Below are 27,249 nucleotides of genomic sequence, written 5' to 3'. Positions count from 1 at the left end.
TTCCACATAGGTGCTGTGATTACAGGTGTGCACCACCATCTTAAGTTTACACATGAGTTAATTTGCTTTTCTTGTCACCTCTGGTCCAGCTCTTCCTCCCACTAATTCACAAATGAGCATGGCTGACTGCCAATCAAGCAATGAACTCAGAAGATTTATATGAAGACCTTTGGAGCAGCCAAGAGTAGTCCTAGCCCTGTCTTTTATTGCTACCCTTAGCTCTATGTGTAAATCTGGCATAAAATAGCACTAACTACTTGGTCGAGTTGTTTTGAGGAAGATAACTTTAGAAGTGATAACTTTCTCTTTTTTTAACCTTCCCTCACTTCCCTCCTCCCCCAGTGAATCATGTGTGCTGAATCTAGCATACCACACAGTCAATCAATACCTGTGAAAGGAATTACTGGGATTTAAATCAACCCTGGCACATGAATGTGCAAAAAGTGGCTCAAAGGAAATAATTCACATTTTATAAGAGGATAAGCTGACTGGAACGATTCTAGAAAAATGGGAACTTTTTATCTTCTATGTGAGGAAGTAGAATTCCCTGGTTCCTTACCCCCTACCATTTAACCCATCCCTGGAAGTGATTTTGAGCAGCTGGCAGTAGAAGGGAACATTTATAAAGCATAGTTAATTAATTAGTACTCTATTGTCCTGACTCTGGAACTAGTCCACCCTCCTCTCTACCAAATGGCTTCTAAAATCATAACCACCTTGGCCACCATCTGTCGGGAATGAACCTTCTCTAGAAAGAAGGATCTAAGACAGGACCTCAAATCAGTGACCAGAGAGGATGTTTTCGTTTGAATAATAAACTCGATCCAGTTGTTATCCCACCACCATCCCCGTCCCTGCCCCCATCTCTACTAACTTTTTAACCACTAGGAGGGCAAGCTGTTGGGGTTCAGGAGAAAGTGCTGTTGCTACTGGTCGTACACGGGTCTGGGGGTTGCCAGGGCTTTGTCCTCCAAGACCCCAGGAAGAGGAAGCCAGCCGGGTACAGACACAGGACGACCTCCCCCAAATTTAGGCTACAGTAGGAGGGTGGGGGGAAGGAGAAGGAGGGTAGACAGACTGCCTAGGAATCTGCAGTTTCCAGGAGGCTGGGAGGGCACATGCAGGTCCGGCGCGCACAGCCACCCATCGACCGAACTTTCCGGGTTCTGCCGAACTGCAAGGCGTCCCGCTGCTGTAGCTGGGAGCCCTCACCTGCGGCCGCGTGGGAGGAGCCGGAACCCGGCGGAGAGGGGCGTGGCCTCTGCAGCCGGACGGGGCGTGACTGGAGTGTGCGGGGCGTGGTCTCGGTGGCCCCCCCCTAGGGGCGCGGTCACTGGGCGTGGGGTTTGGCAACGACAGCCTGACGGGGGCGTGGCCTCGGGAGTCGGACGGGGGTGTGGCTGCCGGCGCACCGGGGCCGTGCGGCTCCAGGAGCCGGGCGGGGAAACTTCGGGCGGATCCGGGACGGCGGGTTGAGCGGCGGCCGCAGCTGCAGCAGGACGGCCCGCGGGCGGCTGGGGGCCGCTCGCCCGGAACCTCGCGGGGCGGGCGGGCGCCGCACCCCGTGCCTGTCCGTCTGCGTCCCGGGAAGGCCCCCGGCGCGCGACGGCACCAGCAGCATGAGCAGCGGCTACAGCAGCCTGGAGGAGGACGCCGAGGACTTCTTCTTCACCGCCAGGACCTCCTTCTTCAGGAGGGCGCCCCAGGGCAAGCCTCGCGCCGGCCAGCAAGTGAGTGGGCGGCGCGCTCCCGCGCCCGGGGTCCGCGCCCGCACCCCCGCCCTGGTCCCCGGCTCCACGTGTCCGTGCGCGGCGCGCTGGGGATGCTCGCAGTGGCCCGGAAAGGGGCTGCTTCTGCGCTTTGGGGTCGCGGGGACGAGCTCGGAACCTGAAGCTGTGGTCGCGGGGCGACCGGGTCGCCCGGGGCGAGGGAAGGCGACGGACGGCGGAGGAAGCGCGGGAGGAGGAGGGCTCGCCGCCGCCTTCCGCGCCAGATGGCCTCCGCGGCTCCGCCCGGGGGCTCCGACGGCGGGGAGCGGTTCCGAGCTGGGAAGCGTCCCGGGGCCACAGTCCCCGCGCCCCTCTGTCGCGTCCCCGTGCCCGCCTTCCCTCCCTGCGCGGCCGCGCCGTGGCTGGAGGGACGGCGTTGGAGTTGGGGTGACCTGACACCCCTCGCTCGATCCCTTCCACCCTGCTCGGGGCACGCAGGAGGGGGAGGAGGGGGAGGGTGCGGAGGTCCATGAGGGACCCGACGGTAGTAACAGCTCACTAAAAATAAGTACGTAAAAAAAAAATCTAGGTTGCAAGACTGAAGATCATGAGCTTCCTGCAAAGCCGAGAGGTTTTGCAAACAGGCTCCCGGGCTTAGGGAGATTACTAGCCGGCCGGGGGCTGAGCTTTAGGTCGGTTTCTTCCTTTTTTGGAGGAAGCATGCCGTGGGAAGCATGGCTTGGGAGAAGATGGGAAGGGAACTTGTGCCAGTTTCGAGATCGTGACTAGTTTTTTTTTTCTTTTGAGCCTTCCAAACGGGGCACTTCGGGTCGAACCTCTGAGGTCGGTCCAGCCTCCTAGCCTGGGAGCCGCACCCGGGAGCCCGGCCTAGCCGGCCACGCTCACAGCAGATTAGAGAGCTGAAATGGAAGTTCAAACCTGTTGCTTTTCAAACACAGCAGGCGCCCATCAGCTCAACAGACGTTTCTGTCAGACAGTCCTGAAGGCTAGAAGCTGGAGAAACCCTTCAGGGAAAGGAGAGGATGGGTCATGAGGTTTTTTTTTGGGGGGGGGGCATGGGTGATGGTGAGACAATTTGTCTAGTGTATCCTTGGCTTCGTGAACCATTTCCTAAGATTTGGGAGCTCTTAGTCTCTTCCAGCCTCCTAAGTTGCCAAAGAAGAGGGAGAGGGATGGGCGGGCTTAGGGGAGAAGTCAAGTTTCTTTACTCTTAACAAGGGTTTACCTGGGAATGAAGTTAAACACGGGGCGGCGGTTGGTCCGTGTTTAATGTTTCTCAGACTAAAAGGTTGGACTCAAGTGATCTCTAATTAGTAGAGTGTACACTAATGGGGTGAATTGGAAGTCAGAGATACTTCCACACCCAATTCCTCAAGCGTGGCTTTACACCTTGCTTTTGTCTGTGTTTCTAGGCCTCCCCTCTCCGTCCCATTTGCGTTTTCTCTGAACACTTAGGTTTCTCTTGCCATTTGATATGAGACACTAGCTTATTGTGCTAGTTGGAAATGTTTCAGAGCTGGCTAGTAATTTCCAGAAAGTGGCAAACATTTGGAGTTTTTAGGTGCTAGATTATCTTCCACAAGGGCAGATAGGAACTTCATGAGAGCCCTCTAGGGCTTTAAAAGGTCAAGACAATCTTCCTTGACTTAGATACAAATAGTGGGTTTGTGTTAATTTATGCAATAGTCACACACACTATATATAAACACATGCATCTATACACATATCCATATATATGTCTCTCTCTATGCACACACACAAAATAGACATTTATATGCCTTTTGAAGTTTGTGCTACCAATCAGGAGAGCTAGCAATAGTTTCTGACTTGAAACCTGAATATGTACCATCTGCCTATACTTTTCTCCTTCCATCAATTACACATTGCAGGTGTTGAGTTAACTCACTGGGAATATCTGACAGGTAGAAAAAGGGTTCTAAACCCTGAACGTTAATGAGCATTTTTTTTGTTTATTTAAAGAAATGAATGAAACTTTTTAAGTTCCTGATAAGATTTGTGAATAAGGAAGTAAAACTTGTAAAGCAAAATGTTCTAATTTTTTTTTTTTTTAGGTAAGGTCAAATAAGCCTCCATTTTATTGGGCTTGTGCTTGTAAGAATAAGGTAAACACATCTGATATATAGTGTAGTAGAGATTAACCTTTTCTCTAGAAAGACTGAAGGATTGGAGTTGTCATAGGAGCTATCACTGATAATGGATATAATTTCTTTTTATGCTGTACCATCTGGTGGAAAAGCTAGGAAAATGTGGTTTCTAGAACCCTTGAAAATATCCAGAGAAAGCAAGACATTTATGGTGAATGAAGGATAGAGAAGAAGGATGTTCCTGGAAGTAAGAAATTTTCATTTTTGCCAGGAAAGAGGACATTCTATCTTCTTTCCATCCCTAAGTGCAATAAAAAACTAAAACTTAAAAAACTAAAACTTAAAAAAGGCAGAGCGGGATGGGTGGGGGAAGGATTAAAACCTGTCTGTAGGACAGAAGGAAATCAACACTCAGGCTTTTTGAGGCAGTTTGAATGTTATATATGATTGGACTTTTTGCAGGGCTTGAACAGTGCCTAATAGACAGTTGCTGCTCAGTGATTACTGTGTTGAATGTTTTCCTGGCAGGATAATAATCAGATCTTTATAATTTTCAAACATATTCCTGTCTCAAGTTTTCTCTCTCTCTCTGTCTCTTCAGAACTCAATGAGAAAAAGTAGATTCTGTGTCTTAAGTGCCCACATTTTGATACCAGAACAGCTGGAACTGGGGTTGTCTGACTTAAATTCTACTTCCCTTTTCGTTACTTCTTGGCATAATGATCACTTTGAAAATTTTTTTTTTTTTTTTTTTTTTTTTTGCTCAAGGCTAGCACTCTGCCACTTGAGCCGCAGCGCCACTTCTGGCCATTTTCTGTATATGTGGTACTGGGGAATTGAACCGAAGGCTTCATGTATGGGAGGCAAGCGCTCTTGCCACTAGGCCATATCCCCAGCCCCTCACTTTGAAATTTGACTTATTCTTGCACATATGAATCTCTTTCTCTCTTTTTTTAAACGAGTCCTGGGGCTTGAACTCAGGGCCTGGGCACTGTCTCTAAGCTTCTTTTGCTCAAGGCTAGCACTGTACCACTTGAGTCACAGCCATACTTCTGGCCTTTTCTGTTTATGTAGTTTGAGGAATTGAACCCAGGGCTTCATGTATGTTAGGCAAGCACTCTACCACTAAGCCACATTCCCAGCCCAGATATGAATGTCTTTAAAAGTAGAAGTTTCTTAAAATATCAGCTCTGGCTTGCACATCTTGTTGTTACAGTGCTCATAATTCATGTGTCTGGATTCACTTTTTCAAATGGTCCACCTAATCATGGTTTTAAGCAGAACCCCAAATGCCGGTAATTTTCCACTTGCCTTTTCTATTTTCCCAACAAAGTAAAATGATCTCTACATACAGGACACATTTCTATTTGCAAAATAACCTAAAACTATTAGTGTAATTTGAGAGCATGTCTTATCTCTCAGCTAAAGCAATCTCCTCTTTCCCTAAGCCTTTGGTAGTTAATAGGAATAAGGAAATAGTTTTTGATTTAATAGTAGTCTAGACTAATCAAGAAACTTGAAATTATATTCTGAAACACCCACACTTTTTAAAAAGTTAAAAACACTAAAGAAGTGTTTAATATGGCAGGCTTGTGACACTCCACTAACAACCTTGTTTGTCAGTTGGGATTTCTCATTATCATTGCATAGTTTTGTGGCCTTTTATTTGGTTGTTTTATTGCCAGAATCCACACTAATGAGTTGCAGTCTCTTATTAGTGTTTCTATGGGAGGTTTTAGAAGTAGATCATTGGGGTGAAAGAAGAATAGCAGTTTACAGTGTTTGAGGTATCTTAGCCATACCAGTCTTTTTTTTTTTTTTTTGGCCAGTCCTGGGCCTTGGATTCAGGGTCTGAGCATTGTCCCTGGCTTCTTCCCGCTCAAGGCTAGCACTCTGCCACCTGAGCCACAGCGCCCCTTCTGGCCGTTTTCCATATATGTGGTGCTGGGGAATCGAACCGAGAGCTTCATGTGTAGGAGGCAAGCACTCTTGCCACTAGGCCATATTCCCAGCCCAGCCATACCAGTCTTAATCACTTTGTTGTTGGTATACAGGTAAATACTTCCACAGTCCCTTTGACTTGGTGCAAGGGGGCAATCTGCACATCTTGCCTGCATGACTGATCTATTCTATTCTTACACTCTTAATCCACTGGAATTCTGTGTTTGTGTGAGCAGGAGACTCAAAAGGCATATTCATTTAAACAGAATTTCAAAGAGAAACAAGTCTTCATTCTTCCAGCCTCCTATATGAGCAATATGCTCTATTTTGTTTCTTCCTCTGGCTAACTTGCAAGATTTGGAATTATTTGGAAAGCAGTATCACAAAACATTTACAGCAAGAAAAGCTAAAAATATCCAATAGTGCAGTTATTCTTTTTAGACTTCCTTTGGCAGTCAGTGCCTGTCATACTGTGAACATTCTTTTTCTGCTTCCTGGTGGGGTCTGATCTCCAGCTCTGAGTCCTGAGCATAGCCCTTGCTTTTCCCTACCTCTCCAGCATAAGTAACTACCTTTAGAAATACAGGCAAGTCCTCGTGGAAGCTTGCTTTTGACTCCTAATTTATTAGCCTCATGCCATCAGCTAGTGGTAAGGTCCCTCTTTAGAAGGGATATTGAAAACACGGTAGTGTATGGGGTAGATGCATGCAAAGGTGCTCCTCTTGTATGATGTATGAGACTAAGGCAGACTGCTCTGCCCTTGTCCCAGCAGAGAGCTGAATAATACACTACCTAGCAAGCAGGAAGCTCTCACTCTAATGCCTTAAGCTCAATATCTATCATAAGACTCAGGTGACTGTTCACTGGTGAATGGAATGGTCCTTCTGTACTTATTTTACTTTTTGAGATGGGTGTCACTGTGTTGTCTGGACTGGCTTTGAAATTATAGACTCTTCAAGTGATTTACCTGCCTTAGCCTCTTAAGTAGCTGGGACTGTAGAGTGTGCCACCATATCCAGCTTGTTATAGCCTTTAAACGGTAGTGAACCCCAGTCATTATAGCCTTCACAATACCTTTCAGGATCCATCTTACTGTATTCTATTTTGGTACCTTGGCCTGAAGTCCTTTGCGCATCGACTTAAATGTTCCCTGAGCCACTCATTTAAAATAGACACATTCCTTCCCCCTAAAGCCTTTTTTTCCCCCCTTTGCCAGTCCTGGGACTTGAACTCAAGGCCTGGGTGCTGTCCCTGAGCCTCCTTTGTGCTCAAGGCTAGCACTCTACCACTTGAGCCATAGCAATACTTCCGCCTTTTTCTGAGTAGCTTATTGGAGATAAGAAGCTCACAGACTTTATTGCCTGGACTGGCTTCCAACTGTGATCCTCAGCTCACTGCTTCCTGAATAGCTAGGATTCCAGACATGAGTCTATGGGACCTGGCTTGGTCTTTTTGAAATTTCTTTTCTTAAAAAACATAAAAAGATGGGCTGGGGATATGGCCTAGTGGCAAGAGTGCCTGCCTCATATACATGAGGCCCTGGGTTCGATTCCCCAGCACCACATATACAGAAAATGGCCAGAAGTGGCACTGTGGCTCAAGTGGCAGAGTGCTAGCCTTGAGCAAAAAAGAAGCCAGGGACAGTGCTCAGGCCCTGAGTCCAAGCCCCAGGACTGGCCAAAAAAAAAAAAAACCCAAAAAACAAACAAACCATAAAAAGATGACTTAATACAGTGTTTTGTTTAATGGAGACAAGGACTACCATGGTCACCTAGCATATAAATGCCTCTCTTGGATGAACGAAACCCTGCCCTTTTGGGATGGTTGTCCAGTAGTTAGTACTCTTAGTTTTCCTTTACATACCAAAGTACATAATTCCTCCTATACAGTCTCAAAAGTAGATCATAAGCCTTCACAATAACCAACAGGTGATAGTCACCTAAAATTGTTTGTTTTGTTTTTGTTGCCAGTCCTGGGGTGTGGACTCAGGGCCTGAGCACTGTCCCTGGCTTCTTTTTGCTCAAGGCTAGCACTCTACCTCTTGAGCCACAGCGCCACTTCCGGCTTTTTTCTATATATGTGATGCTGAGGAATCCAACCCAGGGCTTCATGTATATGAGGCAAGAACACTTTATCATTAGGCCATATTCCCAGCCCCTACTCACCTAAAATTGGATGGATAATAATATGAATAATGCTCTTACTAGCTAGACATTCCTCCCTTTATTTGCTCCCACATTTTAAGAAAGATCATTTATTCATTTGTTTGTTCATTCAGTGAATCAATTATTGAGGGTCAGGGCTGGGAATATGGCCTATTGGCAAGAGTGCTTGCCTCGTATACATGAAGCCCTGGGTTTGATTCCTCAGCACCACATATATAGAAAAGGACAGAGTGGCGTTGTGGCTCAAGTGGCAGAGTGCTAGGCTTGAGCAAGAAGAAGCCAGGGATAATGCTCAGGCTGTGAGTCCAAGGCCCAGGACTGGCCAAAAAAAAAAAAAAAATTATTGAGGGTCTACTTATTTCAGATACTGTTCTAGGCTCTGGAGATAGAGTGATTAACAACATGAAGTCTTTACTTTTAGTAATTTAAAAAAATTTTTTTTTTTTTTTGCCAGTCCTGGGGCTTGGACTCAGGGCCTGAGCACTGTCCCTGGCTTCTTTTTGCTCAAGGCTAGCACTCTGCCACTTGAGCCACAGCGCCACTTCTGGCCATTTTCTGTATATGTGGTGCTGGGGAATCGAACCCAGGGCCTCATGTATATGAGGCAGGCACTCTTGCCACTAGGCCATATCCCCAGCCCTAATTTTTAAATTTTTGATGCTGGTACTAGGGCTTGAACTCAGAGCCTGGGTGCTGTTCCTGAGCTCTTCTGTCCAAGGCTCATGCTCTGCCACTTGAGTCACAGGTCTATTCCAGCTTTTTTGTGTGTGTGTGTGTTTATTGGAGATAAGAATTTCATGTTTTCCTGCCCAGGCTGTCTTGAAACCAATCCTTAAATCTCAGCCTCTGGAGTAGTTTAAGATTACAGGCATGAGCCATCAGCACCCAGCTTAGTAAGCATAAGTAAATAAATAATATATAAGTATATGTGTATGTAATTTTCATTATCTACATTTGAAGCTTACAAAATGGACAAATTCAAAATCTTACTCTGATTTTCCTGAAAGAATTTCTTAGCCCGCTGCTAGTGTGTCAGGCTAATCCTCGTGGGTAATCCTAGCTGCTCAGGTGGCTGAGGTCTGAGGATCACAGTTTGAAGCCTGTTCAGGCAGGAAAGGTTGTGAGACTCTTTTCTCCAGTTCACCACCAAAAAGCCAAAAAGTTCAAGCCTCAGGACTGGTACCAAAAAAAAAAGAAAGAAAAAGAGCTTGCTCCTTTGGTGTAACCAAGGAAACCTTGAAGTTTCTAATCATTTTTCAGTTGCAGGGTGTGAGAGCTGTGTGTCTGCTTAGAGGGGAATGTGGCTGGAAAAGTTTATAAACTTTTGTTTATTTTCAATATTCTTCGTAGTCTACTTAGTGCTAGTTTGGCTATTAGTGGCTAGTCAAATGGGTTTTGTTTACTCGCTGATTTATTTATTTTTCAGTGTTGTGGTGGAACAGGGCCTTGGAATGCTTGGCAAGTACTGTATATTGAGCTACACTCCCAGCCCTTCTTAATTTTATTTAATGGAGAGGATTAGATATGCCCTAGAGAAAAGAGTGTCAGAGCCTATAATACATGACTGAAAATAGAAATGCATGTATAAGTGTTACAATTAGCTTTTAGCTAAAAGTGATTGATTTAAAGCCTATAAGCCTATGAACTCTGTTGGCTCATGTCTGTAATCTTAGCTACTCAGGAGGCTGAGATCTTAGGATCACAGTTCAAAGCTAGCCTCGGCAGGAAAGTCTGTGAAACTCTTATCTCCAATTAACCACCATGAAACGGGAAACTTTGCATTTTCTGGTGGTAGAACATTAGCATTGAGCAAAAGAGCTCAGGGACAGCACACAGGCTCTGAGTTCAAGTGGTACAACCACCAGCACCACCACCACCAAAAAGCCATATCAGTACAGTAGCTTTGGGCCACCTATAGATACAGAGCTGAAGAAATGTAGACAGTGCCTCTAAGGATAAAATAACACCATCTCTGGAAAACCTGACTTTATAAAAGAAAGAACATAGAAAGATACAATAATTGAAAAATGTAGATTATATTTTAAAATGATATTTTGCATTATGATGGCTTAATTTAATTTTTCACTTTTTTTGCCCCCATTCCTGGGACTTGGGACGCCTGGCCTGAGCACTGTCCCTTGCTTCTTTTTGCTCAAGGCTAGGATCCTACCTGATGAGCCACAGCACCACTTCTGACTTTTTCTGTTTATGTGGTGCTGAGGAATTGAACCCAGGGCTACATGCATGCTAGGCAAGCACTCTACTGCTAAGCCACATTCCCAGCCCCTTCATTTTTTACTTTATAAAATTTAAAATTCTCCCATGCGGCTTGCATTATATTCCTTTTAGACAATATTGAGTGCTACAGTAAAGCTACTTTGCCTTGCTAGTGGTTTGAACTTCATGGTTTGGATAACCATAGATGGATGGATATCTGGGGAGAGGACCAGTCAAAAGCTTCTCTTTGAGAAGGGAAACTTGCTCTTTACTCTTAGCAGTAGTTTCTTTTTGGCCTATCTTGGGTCATACATTCCAGCATTTGGAGGTTGTGAAACTTTTGTGGGGGGAACTTCTTTCTTTTTTTAACATGTGAGCTAATAGGATAAAAGTGTCCTAATGGCCTTCTAAATGCAAGTCTGCTTTTGGTTTACAGAGAGAATAGGGCTCATTATTTCATAATCTTAAAACAGCAAGCTTTAATATGTATTTTATGGACTATAATTGCTAACTGATGCTACAAGATTCAGCCAGCTAAGAATAATTTACTAATTATATATTGTAGCATTCAGTTCTTTTTCCAGATGCTAAGCAAAGTGATAAAATTAACAGTCTAGAAGAAAAAGGATAAATTTGGGAATTGGAGACCAGAAGAATAGGCTTTTTTTTTTGAGACCTTGAACCTTGAACATAAGAGAGTTGAAAATGTAATCAGCAAAGTGTTCCCTAGAAGTTCTTAGAGAGAGAGAGAGAGAGAGAGAGAGAGAGTGCGTGTGTGTGTGTATAAGATTGTGAACGTAGTTTGCTGAGTTCATCATCCAAGTGCTTATGGATATTCACAATGTGCTAGTGATTCCATGGAGAGCAAAACATTGAAATGTCTCTTAGACTCAGTGACTAGTCTGTGCAGATCATCCAATTTGGATACTCATGAGTAAATCACATGGTACTGTATTTGTCTTTTGGTGATTACCTTCGTGTAGTTTAGTCACCTCAAAGTTTATTCATGTTCTAACGTGTGTCTGGATTTCCTTCCTTGTTAAGGCTGAGTGATGGTGACTGCAGGTGTTCATCATTCTTTTCTTACACATTCATCCATTGACTGACACTTGGGTAACTTTTACTTGTGGCTGCTATGAACTTGGGCACACAGGTATCAGAGACTCTGTTTGCAATTCTTTTGCTTGCATATCCTGAAATGATACTGCTGGATATCATTTTGTTATTCTGTTTTTTATTTTATTTTATTTTATTTTGCAGTACTAGGATTTTATATCAGGGCTAGGCAAGTGTTGTACCTCCTGACCCGTATCTCTAGCCTTGTTGTTGATGTTTTGTTTGGACAAATTTGAACACTGTCATTTAAGCCAAGGAACATTACTGCATGGCTTCAGTTTTCATTTTGGTATCCACATTATATTTTATTAAGTAGGCATTATTCCCCAGAGTATAAGAAAAATTTTCCTCTAATACTGTGCTATATATTCCCAAATGCAAAATTTATTGTTTTTAATACTTTGCTATTATATCGTGAGCTCTTCCCTTCTGTTCCCATTTTTCTTATTTATTTATTTATTTGTTTGTTTGTTTGTTTATTTATTTATTTTTGGTGCTAGTCCTGGGGTTTGAGCTCAGGGCCTGGACACTGTCCAGCTTTGTTGTTGTTGTTCAATGCTAACTAATGCTTTACCCTTGAGCCACATCTCCATTTCTAGCTTTTCAGATAGGGACTTACTTTGCTTTAGTCTGGAACCAAGATCTTATCCCCAAGTAGGATCCCCTTGCATAGCTTGGTTTGTTTTTTGTTTTTTTTTGGCCAGTCCTGGGCCTTGGACTCAGGGCCTGAGCACTGTCCCTGGCTTCTTCCCGCTCAAGGCTAGCACTCTGCCACTTGAGCCACAGTGCCACTTCTGGCCATTTTCTGTATATGTGGTGCTGGGGAATCGACCCCAGGGCCTCATGTATACGAGGCGAGCTCTCTTGCCACTAGGCCATATCCCCAGCCCACCCCTTGAATAGCTTGGATTACAGGTATGTGCCACTATTTCTGGCCTGTTGTGAATACCTTAAGAATAAAACTTTTCCATTATGGATTATTATTATTATTTCCTTTTTGCTCAAGGCTACCACTCTGCCACTTGAGCCACAGAGCCACCTCTGGCCTTTTCTATATATGTGGTGCTGGGGAATCGAACCCAGGGCTTAATGTATATGAGGCAAGCACTCTTGCCACTAGGCCATATTCCCAGCCCTGGATTATTATTTTTTAAGGAAAAATGCAGAGAAGTAGAGTTTTACTGAATGAGAGTGTGAACATTTTTATGGCTTTATTTATGCACTGTGCCAATATATGAAAAAAATTTTTTTTGTACTCTTAGTTCCATTGCATGTAGTCAATTAAAGTAGTAAAAAAAAATGAAACTATGCATGGTGATAGTGTGCCTGGAATGCCAGCACTCAGGAGGCTGAGAGGATCATGAGTTTGTTTTGTCTTTTGCAAGTCCTGGGGCTTGAACTCAGGGCCTGAGTACTGTCTCTGGCTTCTTTTTGCTTAAGGCTAGCACTCTACCACTTGAGCCACAGTGCCACTTCCGGCTTTTTTTCTATATATGTGGTGCTGAGGAATCGAACCCAAGGCTTCAGGTATATGAGGCGAGCACTTTACCACTAGGCCATATTCCCAGCCCCAGTTTACTGTTTTTTTCTTTCAAAGTGACTCTTCCTCTGTGTGAGGGAAATGCACGCATGACCTTTGGCCATTTGTCCCATAGAAGGAGGAAATCTTGCAGTGACTTTGTGCTTGAGTCCTGTGCATGGAGAAGTTCCTTTTTTTTTTCTTTTTTTTACCCCCCTGTGGTCAGCTGAACTTAAGGTTATGACTTAAGTTTGTACCGGAGGGATATTACATACTTTGGTATTTTGAAATACTTCAGAATGTGTTTCAGGCTGACATCACTGAGACTCAGGGCAAAATACTTACTACTTCTGTACTTACTTTATTGGAAAGGCATTAGCAAGAAAGCCACACTATGAGGAGAGAGGATGGGGGAGTCCTTTGTGTCCCTTATTCACCCTGTGGAGGGGGCGGGGCTGTAGTGCCTTTGTATTTTGACTTTCAATAAAGTTAGGGCTAGTTTGCCAGCTACCTTGTAGAATTCAGAGGAACGGAAGTTAGCTCATAAATAGGCTAGGTAATGAAAAGGAAGGACAAACTAAAAACCTCACCCAGGAAAGAATTTATGGTATTTACTTACAGGCTTATCGTCCTAAAAAAATTCAAGAATCTGCATCTCCATGTACTTGAAGGTCGGTTGGTATCTCTAGAAAATTATTGCATAATCTCTCCCTTTTAGTTTTCTTTTACTTTTTGTGCCATTACTGGTGCTGAACTCAGGGCCTTGAGCACTGTCCTTTATTTAGCTTTTTTGTTTAAGTCTAGTGCTTTACCACTTGAACTACACCTCTACTTCTGGATTTTTGATGGTTCATTGGAAAGAGTCCTACAGACTTTTTTGCCCAGACTGACTTAGAACCTCAATCCTCAGACCTCAGCCTCTTGAGTAGTTAGGATAAACAGGCATGAACCATTGGCACCCACCTTAATTTCAAACTCCTGGTTTGCCCACATACAATTTTTATTCTTTGATTTTTTTTTTAATCAAGCAAATATTTACAAAAAAAAGATGGGAGGAGTTATTTCTGGATTTATGATAGATTATGAACCCTCTTTAATCCTCTTTTTTTTTTTTTTTTTTGCCAGTCCTGGGGCTTGGACTCGGCCTGAGCACGGTCCCTGGCTTCTTCTGCTCAAAGCTAGCACTCTACCACTGAGCCACAGCACCACTTCTGGCCTTTTTCTATATATGTGGTGCTAGGGAATTAATTGAACCTAGGACTTCAGTATACAAGGCAAGCACTCTTGCCATTAGGCCATATTTCCAGCTCTAATCCTTGTTTTTAAAGACAAGTCATACAAGCTAGTTACACTGAAAATACTTGCTTAGAATTTTATTTTTTGGACCCAGTCTTCCTATGTAACTCAGGATGGCCTCAGATTGTGATCCACCAGCCTCAGGTTTTTTTTTTTTTTGCCAGTCCTGGGCCTTGGACTCAGGGCCTGAGCACCGTCCCTGGCTTCTTCCCGCTCAAGGCTAGCACTCTGCCACTTGAGCCACAGCGCCGCTTCTGGCCGTTTTCTGTATATGTGGTGCTGGGGAATCGAACCTAGGGCCTCGTGTATCCGAGGCAGGCACTCTTGCCACTAGGCTATATCCCCAGCCCCAGCCTCAGGTTTTAGTGTGCTTTGATTAAAGGTGTGTACTACCAAGCCTGGCTGGGGCTTTGTTTTTTTTCCCCTAACATGGCTGTAGAAGTTTACATTTATATAACAGTTCTCAGAGAAAAGGAAAAAAAAAAAAAACCCAAAACCAAAATAGCTTATCTCCATATAGTACTTAAGAGAGAAAGCATTAATACTAAAATAAAGCTTAGTAGAACATCTAGGATAATGGAAAGTTTATTTTTTTGGACTTCAATTTTGGGTTTATTGGTTTGGTCCTGCAGAAATGCAAGTTTCCTGCATTCATGAGGCGAACTCAGATTATGAGATTTTTTTTTTTGGCCAGTCCTAGGCCATGAACTCAGGGCCTGAGCACTGTCCCTGGCTTCTTTTTTGCTCAAGGCTAGCACTCTGCCACTTGAGCCACAGCACCACTTCTGGCCATTTTCTGTATATGTGGTGCTGAGGAATCGAGCCCAGGGCCTCATGTATACGAGGCAAGCACTCTTGCCACTAGGCCATATTCCCAGCCCCTCATGAGGCGAACTCTGATGTTCCAGAGCTATAAGCTGTGGGAAAATGTAAATATTATGTAAGTGGTTAAAGAAACAATTACACTGCTTTTGTCTATTTTAGGTCAGTTTCTCTTGCAGGTTTGTTGCTTGCTTTTCTGTCTTGCCAGTGTTCCTTTAGCAGAAATGATTATTCTTGCCATTTGGTGGAGAGAATTTGGGCGGTTGTAAAGGGGAAGAGGTACCTTTTTATAAAAGGCAAACCTAAGCACCTACACCAGTAAATAACTTCAAAGCCCTCCCTACTAGAGGGAGGGATTTCAAATTAATATTAGGGGGGCAGGGTTTGTATTGTTTGAGGCAAGGGCTTAAAACTTGGTTAATATTAATAAAAGTGACTAGAAGAATATTTTCCTAATTGATGAATAGATGGACTGCAAGCAGAAGTTAGGTAGGGCAGGCAGCCTGAGTTAGAACCAGGGTTGTGTTATTTTAAATTTCAGTCTTCTCATCTGTAAACTAGAGCAGTGTGTGGCAGAATAACAAGCATGAATAAATGTTAGCAGCTGTTATCTTTAAAAAGATCCCCGTTATAGGCAATCATTGATCTCTTTTCACTTGAAGATGGTAAGCTGAAGGGAGAAGTGACTAAGTGAATAGTCAGCAAAGAGTGGAAGATGGCAGAGAATGATCTTTTAATGAATAATGAGTCTTAGTGTGGCTGATAAGGAAGGAGAATTAGGCATTCCTGGAGGTTACTATTATTGTGAATGGTACTGGGATTTGAACTCAGAACCATGCATTTGCTAAGCACACCTACTACCACTTGGGCCATTACACCAGCCCTTTTTGCTTTGTTTTTGAGATGAGTGTATGACCAGAGTGGCCAGGACCATGATCCTCCTATTTATACTTCCTAAGTAGTTGGGTGACAGGCTGTGCCACCACACCCAGCTATTATTGGAGGTCTTGCCAAATGGCTAGCTTTGAACTGTGATCCTCCCCATCTCAGACTTCCAAGCAGCTAAGATTAGAAATGTAAGCCACTTTCCTGTCTAGATATCTTTTTTTTGCCAGTCCTGGGCCTTGGACTCAGGGCCTGAGCACTGTCCCTGGCTTCTTCCCGCTTCTTCTGCCACTTGAGCCACAGCGCCGCTTCTGGCCGTTTTTCTGTATATGTGGTGCTGGGGAATCGAACCTAGGGCCTCGTGTATCCGAGGCAGGCACTCTTGCCACTAGGCCATATCCCCAGCCCACTAGATATCTTTTTTTTTTTAAATTTAATTTATTTATTAATTGAACACAAATTTTTTGACAAGTTGTTGTGCAAAAAGGGTACAGTTACATAGTAGGGCAGTGTGTAAGAACACCCTGTTTTAGATATCTTTTTTTAACCTCCTGTACATCACTTTTCTAGTAAAGGAGTTGTGGTCTTCTGACTAGGCCTGAGGCTACCTAATCCTAAATCATTACCAACTTCTTTTTCCTTTGAAATAGGCCAGTTTGGCTTAAAACGAATGATCAGGCACATGAAAGGCTGGTTCTTTTTGCCCTAATATATATATATATATATCCAGTCTTAAGTGCCTGTGACCACAGGTTTCTGGCTGCTGCATTTCGCCCAGGGTGGCTCATTTGATTTGCTGACAAATTCCACTTCTTCCTGGGGGCTTTCCTTTTTCCTCCAGTGGGTCTTGTGCTCATTGTTTAGGGACTTAGTCACTGTCTTGTTTCGGTTTTCATGGGATCAAATGAGATGAGGTAATCTATACAAATTGCACAAATCCCAGGTCCCCTGCAGTGGCTGGCTGCCCAATCCCAGTCTCCCACCTACCAAGTGTCTGGTCTGTCTCAGCTCTGCTGGCTTGCAGCTTTGCTGGACGCCTTCCTTATCAGAAACCAGCTTGCTTACGGTTGAATGCAGGCATTCAAGAGGCCCTGCGAATCATGTGATCTGCTTGGCCACTCTTCAGAGTCAATTTTTACTCTATGGAATTGGGATGAGTTATAAAATCTACTGGGAAGCCTTCAAGAGGGCTGGATGAGCCGAGGGTTCCTTTTTGCTTTGAGTGTGAGTTTCTTAAGAGAAGAAAGGGTTATATGAAACTGTCTTGTATTACTTCTGAATGTTATCATGAGTTTTTTTTTTTGTTTTTTTTTTTGGTGCCAGTTCTGGGCCTTGGACTCAGGGCCTGAGCACTGTCCCTGGCTTCTTTTTGCTCAAGGCTAGCACTCTGCCACTTGAGCCACAGCGCCCCTTCTGGCCATTTTCTGCACATGTGGTGCTGGGGAATTGAACCCAGGTCCTCATGTATAGGAGGCAAGCACTCTTGCCACTAGGCCATATCCCCAGCCCCCATGAGCATTTTTTATAGGCTTCAAGTTTTAAAACTTGAGCTATAATGTTGATATAGTCTTTTTATGTTTTCTTCAGTGCTAGGAATTGAACCCAGGGCCTGAGAGACAACAAACACACACACACACACACATACACACATACACACACACACACTTTGTAGTACTCAAGGGCCTTGTGCTTGCTAGGCAGGCACTGTACTATTTGGACCTCACAGTCCTTTTGTACCTTAGTTTTTGGATAGGATTTCTTATTTTTTCCCAGGGCTGGGCTTGGACCATGACTGGCTATCTAGGTAGACCTTCTGCACAGCTGGGATCACAGGTGCACTCCACCATGGTTCAGACAGAAGTCTCACTAACTTTCTGCCCAGGCTGGCCTTGAATGTTGATCCTTGATCTTTCTGATGTCCACCCTCTGAGTAGTTGAGATTACAGGTGTGCCTGTAATCACTATACCAGGCTCTTGATAGTAATTTTCTTTTAAAAAATTACTTATTAAGTTTTATAGTTTTAAAATAGTTGTACAGAGGGGTTTCAATTCAACATGTCAGTTTATGAGCACAATGTATCTTGATCAGTATCGCTTATCATTTACTAGTTAATCCATATAAAAGACTTGGAACTGTAGTTGGCATAGAAGTACATGTTTGGTAAAAGGTTAGCTTATTGTTTCTAGTATTACTGGCATTATTAGTTTGTAGTAACTTATTAATGCAAGGTTGTTCTGTAGGGATGTCTGCAGAAATAGAATGTGGGAGATCATTTTAGATTTGGATTTGTCATTTACCAGTTCTGAAAGCTTGAATAGTTGTCTTCCTTAACTTCTTTCACTATCTTAATTTTTAAAACAGGTATACAATAGTGATTAGATGAGATGTGTTAGGAAAGTAATCCTCATTTCCAAATTGCTTCACAGTTGCCAGTCAATAAGAGCACTATAAGGGATTGTAACTGTTGTTTAGTTGTTTTCTCCTACTTTTAATATTCTCTTGTGAATAGATTATAAATTCCTAATGTGTTGCAGTACTGGAGGTAATACTTGATAAATATTGAAAATGAATTTATTTCCCCATCCTTTATGTGTCTATTTTCAGTACACAGTGGGGATCTAAGTGTAAATTCATTTGGACATCTGTCTTGGTGTTGACAGTGCTCATTCTTTGAGGATGCTGCTGTGTAGGAGCTTCCCAAAGTAGACCACGCCTCTAGGTCACTGCTTTGCAGCCCATGTAGCTGGTGATGGTGATATGGTCTGTTATATGCACCATCAGGCATCTTTACCATGCAAATACCAGAGTGTTCTTATACAGGTGATATTGGCCAGTCACTTAGTGTGACCTCTTACTGCAATCAAGAGATGCAGTAAACATGAAATGCCTTGGGATGGGCATCCTGTTTTCCAGTATTCTTAATAATTAAGTAGAAGACATGTATATAATCTAAAACAGTGGTAAAGGAATAGTACAGTGCATATATAAGTTATTAACATTATCCAGAGTGATGCACTGGACATACCCATGTGCTAACTCACACAGTTTGTCTCTACCAATGCCACCTCAGGGGTGAGGAAAGCATTGTAGTTCAAGGTTACAAATGCTGCCACCTCATTAGGCCTCTAGCATTCTGAGACGTGTCACATAATGTAATCTGTTTGAAATGTCACTATTCAGTAGTAGATGAATGACTTCTGGGCTTGCAGTGCCTGGCACAAGACAGAAGGGGCACCTGCTAATTTTATTCTATGTTTTCTTTTTGGCAGTGCTAGGGTTTAAACCCAAGGCCTTGTTCTTGCTAATCTCTTCTGTCAGTTCCACTCCATCTCCCATTGATGCTGATTGACAAGCCAATTTTTATTTGATAAGGCTTGTGCCAGAATCAGGACAAAGAAGCAGAGTGAAGACAGTGAAAGAGGCTTTTGCTACTGTTGTTTCAAGGATGTAATAATAAGTGTAATTGTTTCTGCATTCATATGGAGATGGGACATGTTCATGAAATGGAAAGTCCATCAAGTGGGAAGTCCATTGGCTTGGGATGTGAAGCCCTGGGTATACTAGGCCTGGTCCTTTACTAGATTGCTCAGGTAATTCCTGGGTACTAGGCCTGGTCCTCTATTGGGTTATCAAGTAACCCGGGAAAAGCCATTTAACCATTTCAGGCTTTGAATTCTTTCTCAAAGGCCCTTGCTAGTTCTGTGGCAAATGGTTGCGGACTGATTTACTGGTCAGAGGGAAAGATGCGTTGATAAGACTTGAGGCAGATTTCATTCTTCAGTGGATTAGGATAACAGATGAATTAATTTGGAAGTTGACTATATTAGATCATAGTTGCTTGGGTTGGGAAAACAAGTGAATTGATTAGCAACTTGATGTTTGAGAGAAGAATGGCTAAAGAACATGCCACCAACCAGTGCATTCCTCAGGCCAGGGTAGCAGAGTGAACAAGTAGGACTGGAGGGTGGAGTGAGGTGGGATCTGGCCATCTCTAAACTTCCTAGAAGGGGAGTGAGGAAGTTGTTTATTTCCTGTGGAGGAGCTCCATTTTTCATTTGCTCCTAATGTCTCCTTTATTCCATCTGCACCTCTCCTTGCCAGACCACTGTTCCTAGAAAACGTCTTTTAGTAAGTTAAATCTGATTATGAAATGGCTGTGTTTATTGTCCAATATAACCTGTCCAAACATGAGGCTTCACTCCTGTTAGCCCCTGGCTCACGCCATGTGCAGTGCCTTACCAACTTCTCCTTTGTCTAGCTTTAGAATGCCCAGTCCAAGCCTCATTTCTCATAAAGTCGTGTCCTCAGATTGCTCCAGTGTATTTAAAGATTGCTCTCCTGAAAACTGAAAACTCTCAAAGACTAGAGAGCGTTTCCTTATCGAGAACATGCCCAGTGAGTCATGTGTGGTGATTAATTGGATTCATTCCCTGTTTTGTTTTTGCCCTCTGTGTTAGTGGAACCCAGAGCCTAGGCAACAACAGCTTGAGCACTGAGCTCCACCCTCATTCCCACTCACTCACTTCTTGAGACATTGCCTTTCCAGGGAAACATTATTTTTCATCTGAGGAAAAAAATGTTTTTAGGACTTTTCCTCTTTGTTTCTAACTTTCTATGTACTTGTGAAGGTAGTTCAGTGAGACCCTATAGGGAAAGATAGTTCTCTAAAATTGTACTAGTAAACATTTGAGGGATTTTTGAGCATTTGGAAGGACATGACTTCAAAGGAGTGGAGTAGATGTGTCGGTTTCTTTGCAACCTGTGTGTGATGTGCTCTATGAAGAGATGGCTGGTTGTGTGCCAGTGGCTCATGCCTGTAATCTTAGCTACTCAGGAGGCTGAGATCTGAGGATCATGGTTGAAAGCCAGCCTAGGCAGGAAAATCTATGAGCTTTTTATCTCCAATTAACCACCAGAAAACCAGAAGTGGCCCTGTGGCTCAAAGTGGTAGAGAGCTAGTTAGCCTTGAGTGAAAAACTCAGGGACAGCAGCACAGGCCTTGAGTTCAAGCCCCACCAAAAACAACAACAAACATCCAAAACCAAAAACAGGTGGCTGATGTACACAGCTGTTGACATTGTGTGTGTGTGTGTGTGTGTGTGTGTGTGTATGTGTGTGTGTGTTTGCAGTTGGCCCACGAAAACTAATAGCATACAAATGGCTATGTGAACTAAAATGTTGTTAGCCTATTATGGCAACAAAGTACCAACTTCTCAAATCCTAGTTAGTTACTAACATTTGATGTATTCTGAATTTACACTCAGACTTTTCATTTGGCCACTCATTCATCTTTAGCAGTTTGTGTTAAAGAAGGGAACTGATCAGCTGCTTGTGTTAAAGAAGGGAACTGATCAGCTGAACTATAGAAATAATAGCTTCAACATGAATGTAACTTATGTCAATGACAGACTCAAGTGAACAGGTGCTAGATTTACCAAGCTCGTTGTACTATCAGGACACACCGACTAGTTACATATGTGACTCTGGAGTACCTTCCAGCTAGCTTAGCTACCATTTGGATATTAAGGTAAAATGAAGGCAGCGAAAGTAGAAATAGGGGAGGGCCAGGTGGCTGGTCCTAGTGAATTGAGATGATTTAGTAACATTCAGTGTGATGGGGGTAACAAAAAGGATCAGGTAAGATATGACATTCTGACTAGGGTGTCTGCTGAAGATAGTGCTTGTCATTCACCAAGACAGGGAATGACAAGAAAGATGGGACTTAGGAGGCAACATTCATTAAGTCTGTGTACGGCATACACCAATCAGCCAGTGCATTTGGAATCAGTCCAGGGTGTGTATTTTGAGATGCCTGTTGAACTGGAGAGTGGGCCTGGTCTTCAGGGGGGGTAGGGGCTTTGGAATAATGGGTGTGGATGCTATCACCTGGAGTATGTGCTAAGATGAGGGGGTCTTTGGATGGAAGTGTGGAGGATGCCACAGAAGCTTGGGGACACCAACGTCGCAGGGGTAGGCAAAGAAGAAGAGCGTATCCATGGAGATAGTAACCCAAGAGTGGCTAGAGAGGTTGGAGGAGGGAAGGTAGGAGAGGCTTGTCCTGGGAGCTGAGGTGGGGATCCCTCAGGAACCAGGAGGACTAGAGACCTTGTGGAGAGATTGTGTCCACATGAGCTGGAGCGGTGAAGCCAGTTACAGAGGGCGGAAGGGCCAGTAGTGCGAGGGATAGAGGGAAAGTGAGTGTTGGCTATGCTCCCTGACATTTGGCTGGCCAGGAGGGACAGTGCCGGAGATAAGTATAGGGAGGTGGTTGTCGTCATTTCTGTTTACTTCTCTGGAAGGTGTGGCCTGAATAGAGAGGCTGAGCCAGGGGAGCAAGGGGTGGGAGAGGGCATTGTCTAGTGTCTACCTCTGCCTGGGAGGTTAGCTTCGGACTGCAGCCAAGCAGGAGGGAACTGCATAGAAAGGTGAGGGCTTATATGTCACATGAGTTGGTAGCAGACAATGATGGAGGAGGTCCGAATGAATAGGGGTGTGTCGCTGGAGGAACCCACAAAAGCACTTAGGGGAAGAGTGTCATGTTAGGGTGTGGAGAACCAGCTGGTAGGGTTGTGGTAAAGGGTGTCACCCTGGGTGTGGCAAGAAACTAGGCTGGGGAAGGAGGGCTGGCAAGCTCTGGAGGGCCTGGCTAGTGATCCACATCATTTTGGGACTTATTTTCTAAGTAAGGAGAGCTGTTTATTCAGAAGCAGTGTGGCCAGACCTATGATTTTGAAACCAAGAGAGGCAGGCAGGGGGGATGTTTGGAAGGCTCTTGCGGAAACCTGTGTGAAGGTCGGTGATTGGGGCTAGAAATAGGGCAGGTGCACTGGGAGAGGTGAGGACTGCAGAAGTTGAGCTGGCACACCCTGGTACCTGCTGGGCCACAGGGCAGGGAGGTTACAGAGGATGGACAGAGCAGCCAGGAAGCAGGAGGGGGGGTGCGGTCTGTGCCATCCTGTCTTAGAGACCTGGAGGAAGAGAATGAGGATTAGTGCTTGGCCCTACAAGACCATCTGTACTAACAGCAGCTGCAGTTAGAATTTGGGATCAGGATCTCACAACAGAGGTCTGGGCCAGATTTGGAAGAATATGTATATAAATCTTAGATGTTCTAATAAAGATGCTGCTATTTTTATCTAGTTGTTTTTTCCTTCTTCCTAGGCTGAAATTTATTTCTTGGGAGCCTTTTGGTTTTTCATTTCCCTCTTAGTACTGAGAATTGAACGCAGGTCCTCACATTTGTAATTCATTTTGATAAGAGACTTCAGAAGACTGGCAGAGACAAGCTGGTTTTATTTATTTATTTATTTATTTAGAAACTATATCATTTGAGTTTTTATTTTTTGGTGGTACTGGGGTTTGAGCTCTCGTTAGGCAAGTGCTCTCTATAACGTGCTCCCTACCCCCAGCTATCACTGTGTTTTGTTTGATTGTGGCATCATTGTATTTTATTCAGTTTTGATACTGATGAATACTTAAAAATACTTTACTACAGTGGCTAGAGATGGAGTGAAGAAAATAAACTAAACCAACTAAAGTGGTTTATCTCTCAATTTGAAAAAAATAGGATGATTACAATTTATACTTAGTTAACTATTGATCTGTAGAGCCTTTCTTTTTTTTTTTTTTTGAAATTACTTTAATGTACTATGTGAAGTTCTTTCTTTTTTCTTTCATTCCCCCCCCCCACCCCCCGCCCCCGGGTTTGTAGAGCCTTTCTTTTTAAGGAATGTATTTAAGTAATGCTGTTCAGTGAAAAGACTAATTAAATTCTGAATTTTAAATTAGAGTAAATTAAATGCCTGTGGAACTTCTAGCAATGGGGTAAGTGGTGGAGAATTAGGGTTGAGATACAAGTGATTTGCTGCTATCTGTTGAATTATCTGTACTACTTTCTTTTTGACTTTGGCTGTGGGAGAGAGATTATTGTTCCTGCTGTTGTGGTATCAACAAACATTGAGTGCCTGCTTTCTACCCAGTGCTGTATTTGGTTCTGGGGATTTACTAAGGACTTTCCCAGTCCCTGGCTCAAGAATGGGAAGCCAGTAGAGAGTCATAAAAAGTCAGAGACCATGTCAGTTGGTAGACACATAGGCTGCCCGTAACAGTGCTTACTGATACTGATGTGTTCCCAGGAACGCCAGCCCTAAGAAGTGGACATGGTTCTTAGTGCCCCCTCCCCTGTCCTCCCCTCCCTCTTCCTCTTTTGTTGCTCTAGTCCTGGGGCTTGAACTCAGGGCCTCAGACCTGTCCCTGAGCTTTTTTGCTCAAAGCTAGTGCTGTACTACTTGAGCTACAACTCCCCTTCTGACTTTTTGGTTGTTTATTGAAGATAAAAATCTCGTGGACTTTCCTGCCTTGGCTGGCTTTGAACCATGATTCTCAGATCTCAGCTTCTTGAGTAGCTAGGATTACAGGCCTGGCCACTGGTACTTGGCTTCTCAGTGCTTTCTTAGAAGAGGCTCTGAGAGGTTAAGCAGTGGCTGTCAGGGATTCAGAATTAGAAACTGGGCCGTGGTGGTGGGGAAGCAGCCATTTGGCTAGGGAGACTGCCACATTAGCAGACATCAGGGAATGAGGACTTGATGCTTTGCAAGAGCTTGAGTGGGCTGGAGGGACATGAGAGGAGAAATGTTGGTTTATGGTTAAATTAGGCCTGGATGGACCTGTCTGAAGTTCAGTGGTAGAAGGTGAAGGGGAGGGGGTAAAAAAGGGAGGAGGAGAACTTGGAAGTAACCAGCGCCTTTTTTTTTATTTTATAACATCAAGGGCTACTATGAAATTCATAAGCTGTGTGTGTTGCATATTTACTGTGGACATTCAGAAAGCCCAGGACCTTTTGAGCTTCCAGCATTCCATTCTGATTACATTCATTATCCTCCAAAAAAAATGCATGTACAATGTGGGTGGAAATTATAATGGTTATGAGAGTCGCTTTCAACTCCAAAGAAGTTGGGGATTTCTGTGTGGTTCATTGTAATTTAGCAAACAGTCTATAATTACTAGGTTTTGGAAATTTGTTTTAAGGGATGGTACATGATGGAGTTTTAGAGCCTGGTTGTGTATGGCTGTATGTTTCTTTTCCTCTCAGATTGGAAAGAAAATTTAAAAGACCTGGTGCACTCCCCAAATTAAAAGAAGTCATACACATACTGGGATTGCTCACACATTTACTGTATTACTGAGCACAGTCCATGCACAGAGCTCTGTGCTATGCACAGTTGGGTTGTCACAAGAGTCCTATTTTCCTTCCTAAGGGGACCTCTTCAGTTGTGTTTGGGACCAACACAATCTACTGTACCCTGTGAACAAAGGTTGCAAGTACGTTTAAAGAGAGCCATAGCTCAGGTGTGTGACTCTTATTGAGTAGTGGGCACCTTAGGGGGGTGGACTGGATAAACCAGAAGACCCCCTAAAGGTGAGAGAACCTTGCATTTAGAAAGGTAAAAGCTCTGACTGTGGGAGTATCTTTCATGTATCGGTAGGAACTGAGGAATCTAAGAAAGCTTTAGATTCCTCCAGAGCTTCATGAGTTTAATGGAAGACTTAGATTCATACATGCTGCGGGATACCGGAAGGGATGCTTTCAGAAGTGGAGGTGGAATGATAATTCCTCTGTAGCAACATGATATAGCATAGCTGTGAGACTTTGATAGTTCTCAAGTTAAAATGTTCTTTCTTACTCTTTTTTTTTTCTGTTGTTATCAAGCTAGATACAGAATTTGAAATTGCATTAAGCAGAAAATTACCTTTGACATTGACAAGGTGAATATTAGCTTCTTGGAGAAAGTCAAAATGCTGGGAGGGAAGGCTTTTTGTTTTGCTGTTATGAAGTAGTTCAGGCATACAGTAGTTAAGTACAGAAGTGGCACATGAATATTTTTTTGGCTACTTTCCAGCTTAGAAGGTACAACATTGTAGATGTAGTTGAAGCCCCTTTATCTCCCTTCCTCATCCTGTTTTCTTTTTCTCTTTCTTTCTTTATTTTATCATTGCCATCCATCATATGTTTTACTTCTATTACAAGTGTTCATCATTAATAGTATTATTTTACATGTTTGGAAAACATAGGGAAGTGGTATCGTACAGTATGTTTACCTGTAGGTTCCTTTATTGTTCAGCCTTGGTATGAGATTGTTCCTTGTTGTTCTAGTTCATTCTTTTAGGTAGCTAAACATAACATGGTGTATCTTGTTTTCCTGTTGACTAACAATTTTTTCCTCCCATTTGCTCTATTATAGATAACATTGTAATAAACATCTTTCCAAGTCGCACGTGCGCGCACGTGTGTGAGAGAGAGAGAAAGAGAGAGAGAGACAGAGAGAGACTTTATAATCTGCACAGTGGAGTTGCTTACTCATAGAGAAGGGAATTATCTTCACATTCATAGGCTTTTGTCTTTGGAAGACTGGATTCCAGCTTTGAGACTGAGATGAAGAAATTAGGTTTTACAGCTAGCTGTAATGATGCACACTTGCAATTCTAGCATTTTAGAGGCAGAAGGAAGGATCTTGAGTTTGAAGCCAGCCTGGGCTATAGAGTAGCACTATGTCTCAAACAAACAACCACACACTTTTAAGTTAATATGCACATCTTCTAAAACTCAGTGGTTTGGAGGAAAAACAACAGAATATTTTTTGTGTGTAACTTTTTATTTATGTGAAGTTGCATTTGCTTTCATGATCACATGTCATCATCACCCTGGGCCCTGCCCCCGCTTCCTTCCTCCTTCCTTCTTCTTTTTTTGTGCTGTTCCTGGGGCTTGAACTCAAGGCCTGGGCACTGTCCCTGAGCCTTTTGCTCTCTAGGCTGGCACATTACCACTTGAGCCACAGCTCCACTTCTAGTTTTTTGCTCGTTAATTAGAGATAAGAGTCTCACAGACTGTCCTGCCCAGGCTGGGTTAGAACTTTGATCCTCAGGTCTCAGCTCCTGAGCAGTTGGGATTACAGCTCCCAGCCATGTCTTCTTCTAGAATCACAGTGAAAAGAAATTCCTAAATTCTTTCTCTGTCATCTTATGCCCATGTGAAATTTTGTGGCCTAGAATGAGGCAGGAGTCTTGAACAGAGAACTTTTTTTTTTTTTTGTAGATCAAAAAATTTCTAAGTGTTATTGATCAAGAGGTGCTCATAAGTTGACATATTGAATTGAGCCTTTGTATAACTACCTAAAAATAATACTTTTTTTTTTTTTTTTGGTATGAGTCCTTCAGTAGAAGGGAACAGGTGCCTGAATTAGGATATGATAAGAGGTCAGTTGGAAGTTGGCTTGCCTGTTCCTTTGGATGAAAGAAAGCTCTGTCTCCCTCCTGTGTTCTTCCTGCTCCAGTTGCCCAGGTGTGCTTTGTGGTTTCCAAGATACCCTCTGCATTGGCTCTAGGCTGGGGGTATCAGTTCCTTCATATCTTCTCCATACTGGTTTCAGAACTTTGATGTAACTCCCCTTTTCAG

The 27,249-nt window shown here is 43.5% G+C and overlaps 1 protein-coding gene across 1 annotated transcript in view; it reads left to right on the top strand.

Annotated features, from left to right (window-relative positions):
• Positions 1-1,447: 1,447 nt before the first annotated feature.
• The window catches only part of Rassf3 (Ras association domain family member 3), a 69,862-nt gene continuing 44,060 nt past the window's right edge, over positions 1,448-27,249 (top strand). Inside the window, exon 1 of the mRNA XM_048360291.1 lies at positions 1,448-1,730. Within this exon, the coding sequence (XP_048216248.1) occupies positions 1,620-1,730 (111 nt within the window). The 5' untranslated portion in view covers positions 1,448-1,619. The remainder of the gene's footprint in view (positions 1,731-27,249) is intronic.

Source organism: Perognathus longimembris, chromosome 1 (genome assembly GCF_023159225.1).
Source record: "Perognathus longimembris pacificus isolate PPM17 chromosome 1, ASM2315922v1, whole genome shotgun sequence".
NCBI lineage: Eukaryota > Metazoa > Chordata > Mammalia > Rodentia > Heteromyidae > Perognathus > Perognathus longimembris.
Note: the sequence above shows the minus strand (reverse complement) of the source record. Positions and strands in the feature narration are given on the sequence as shown.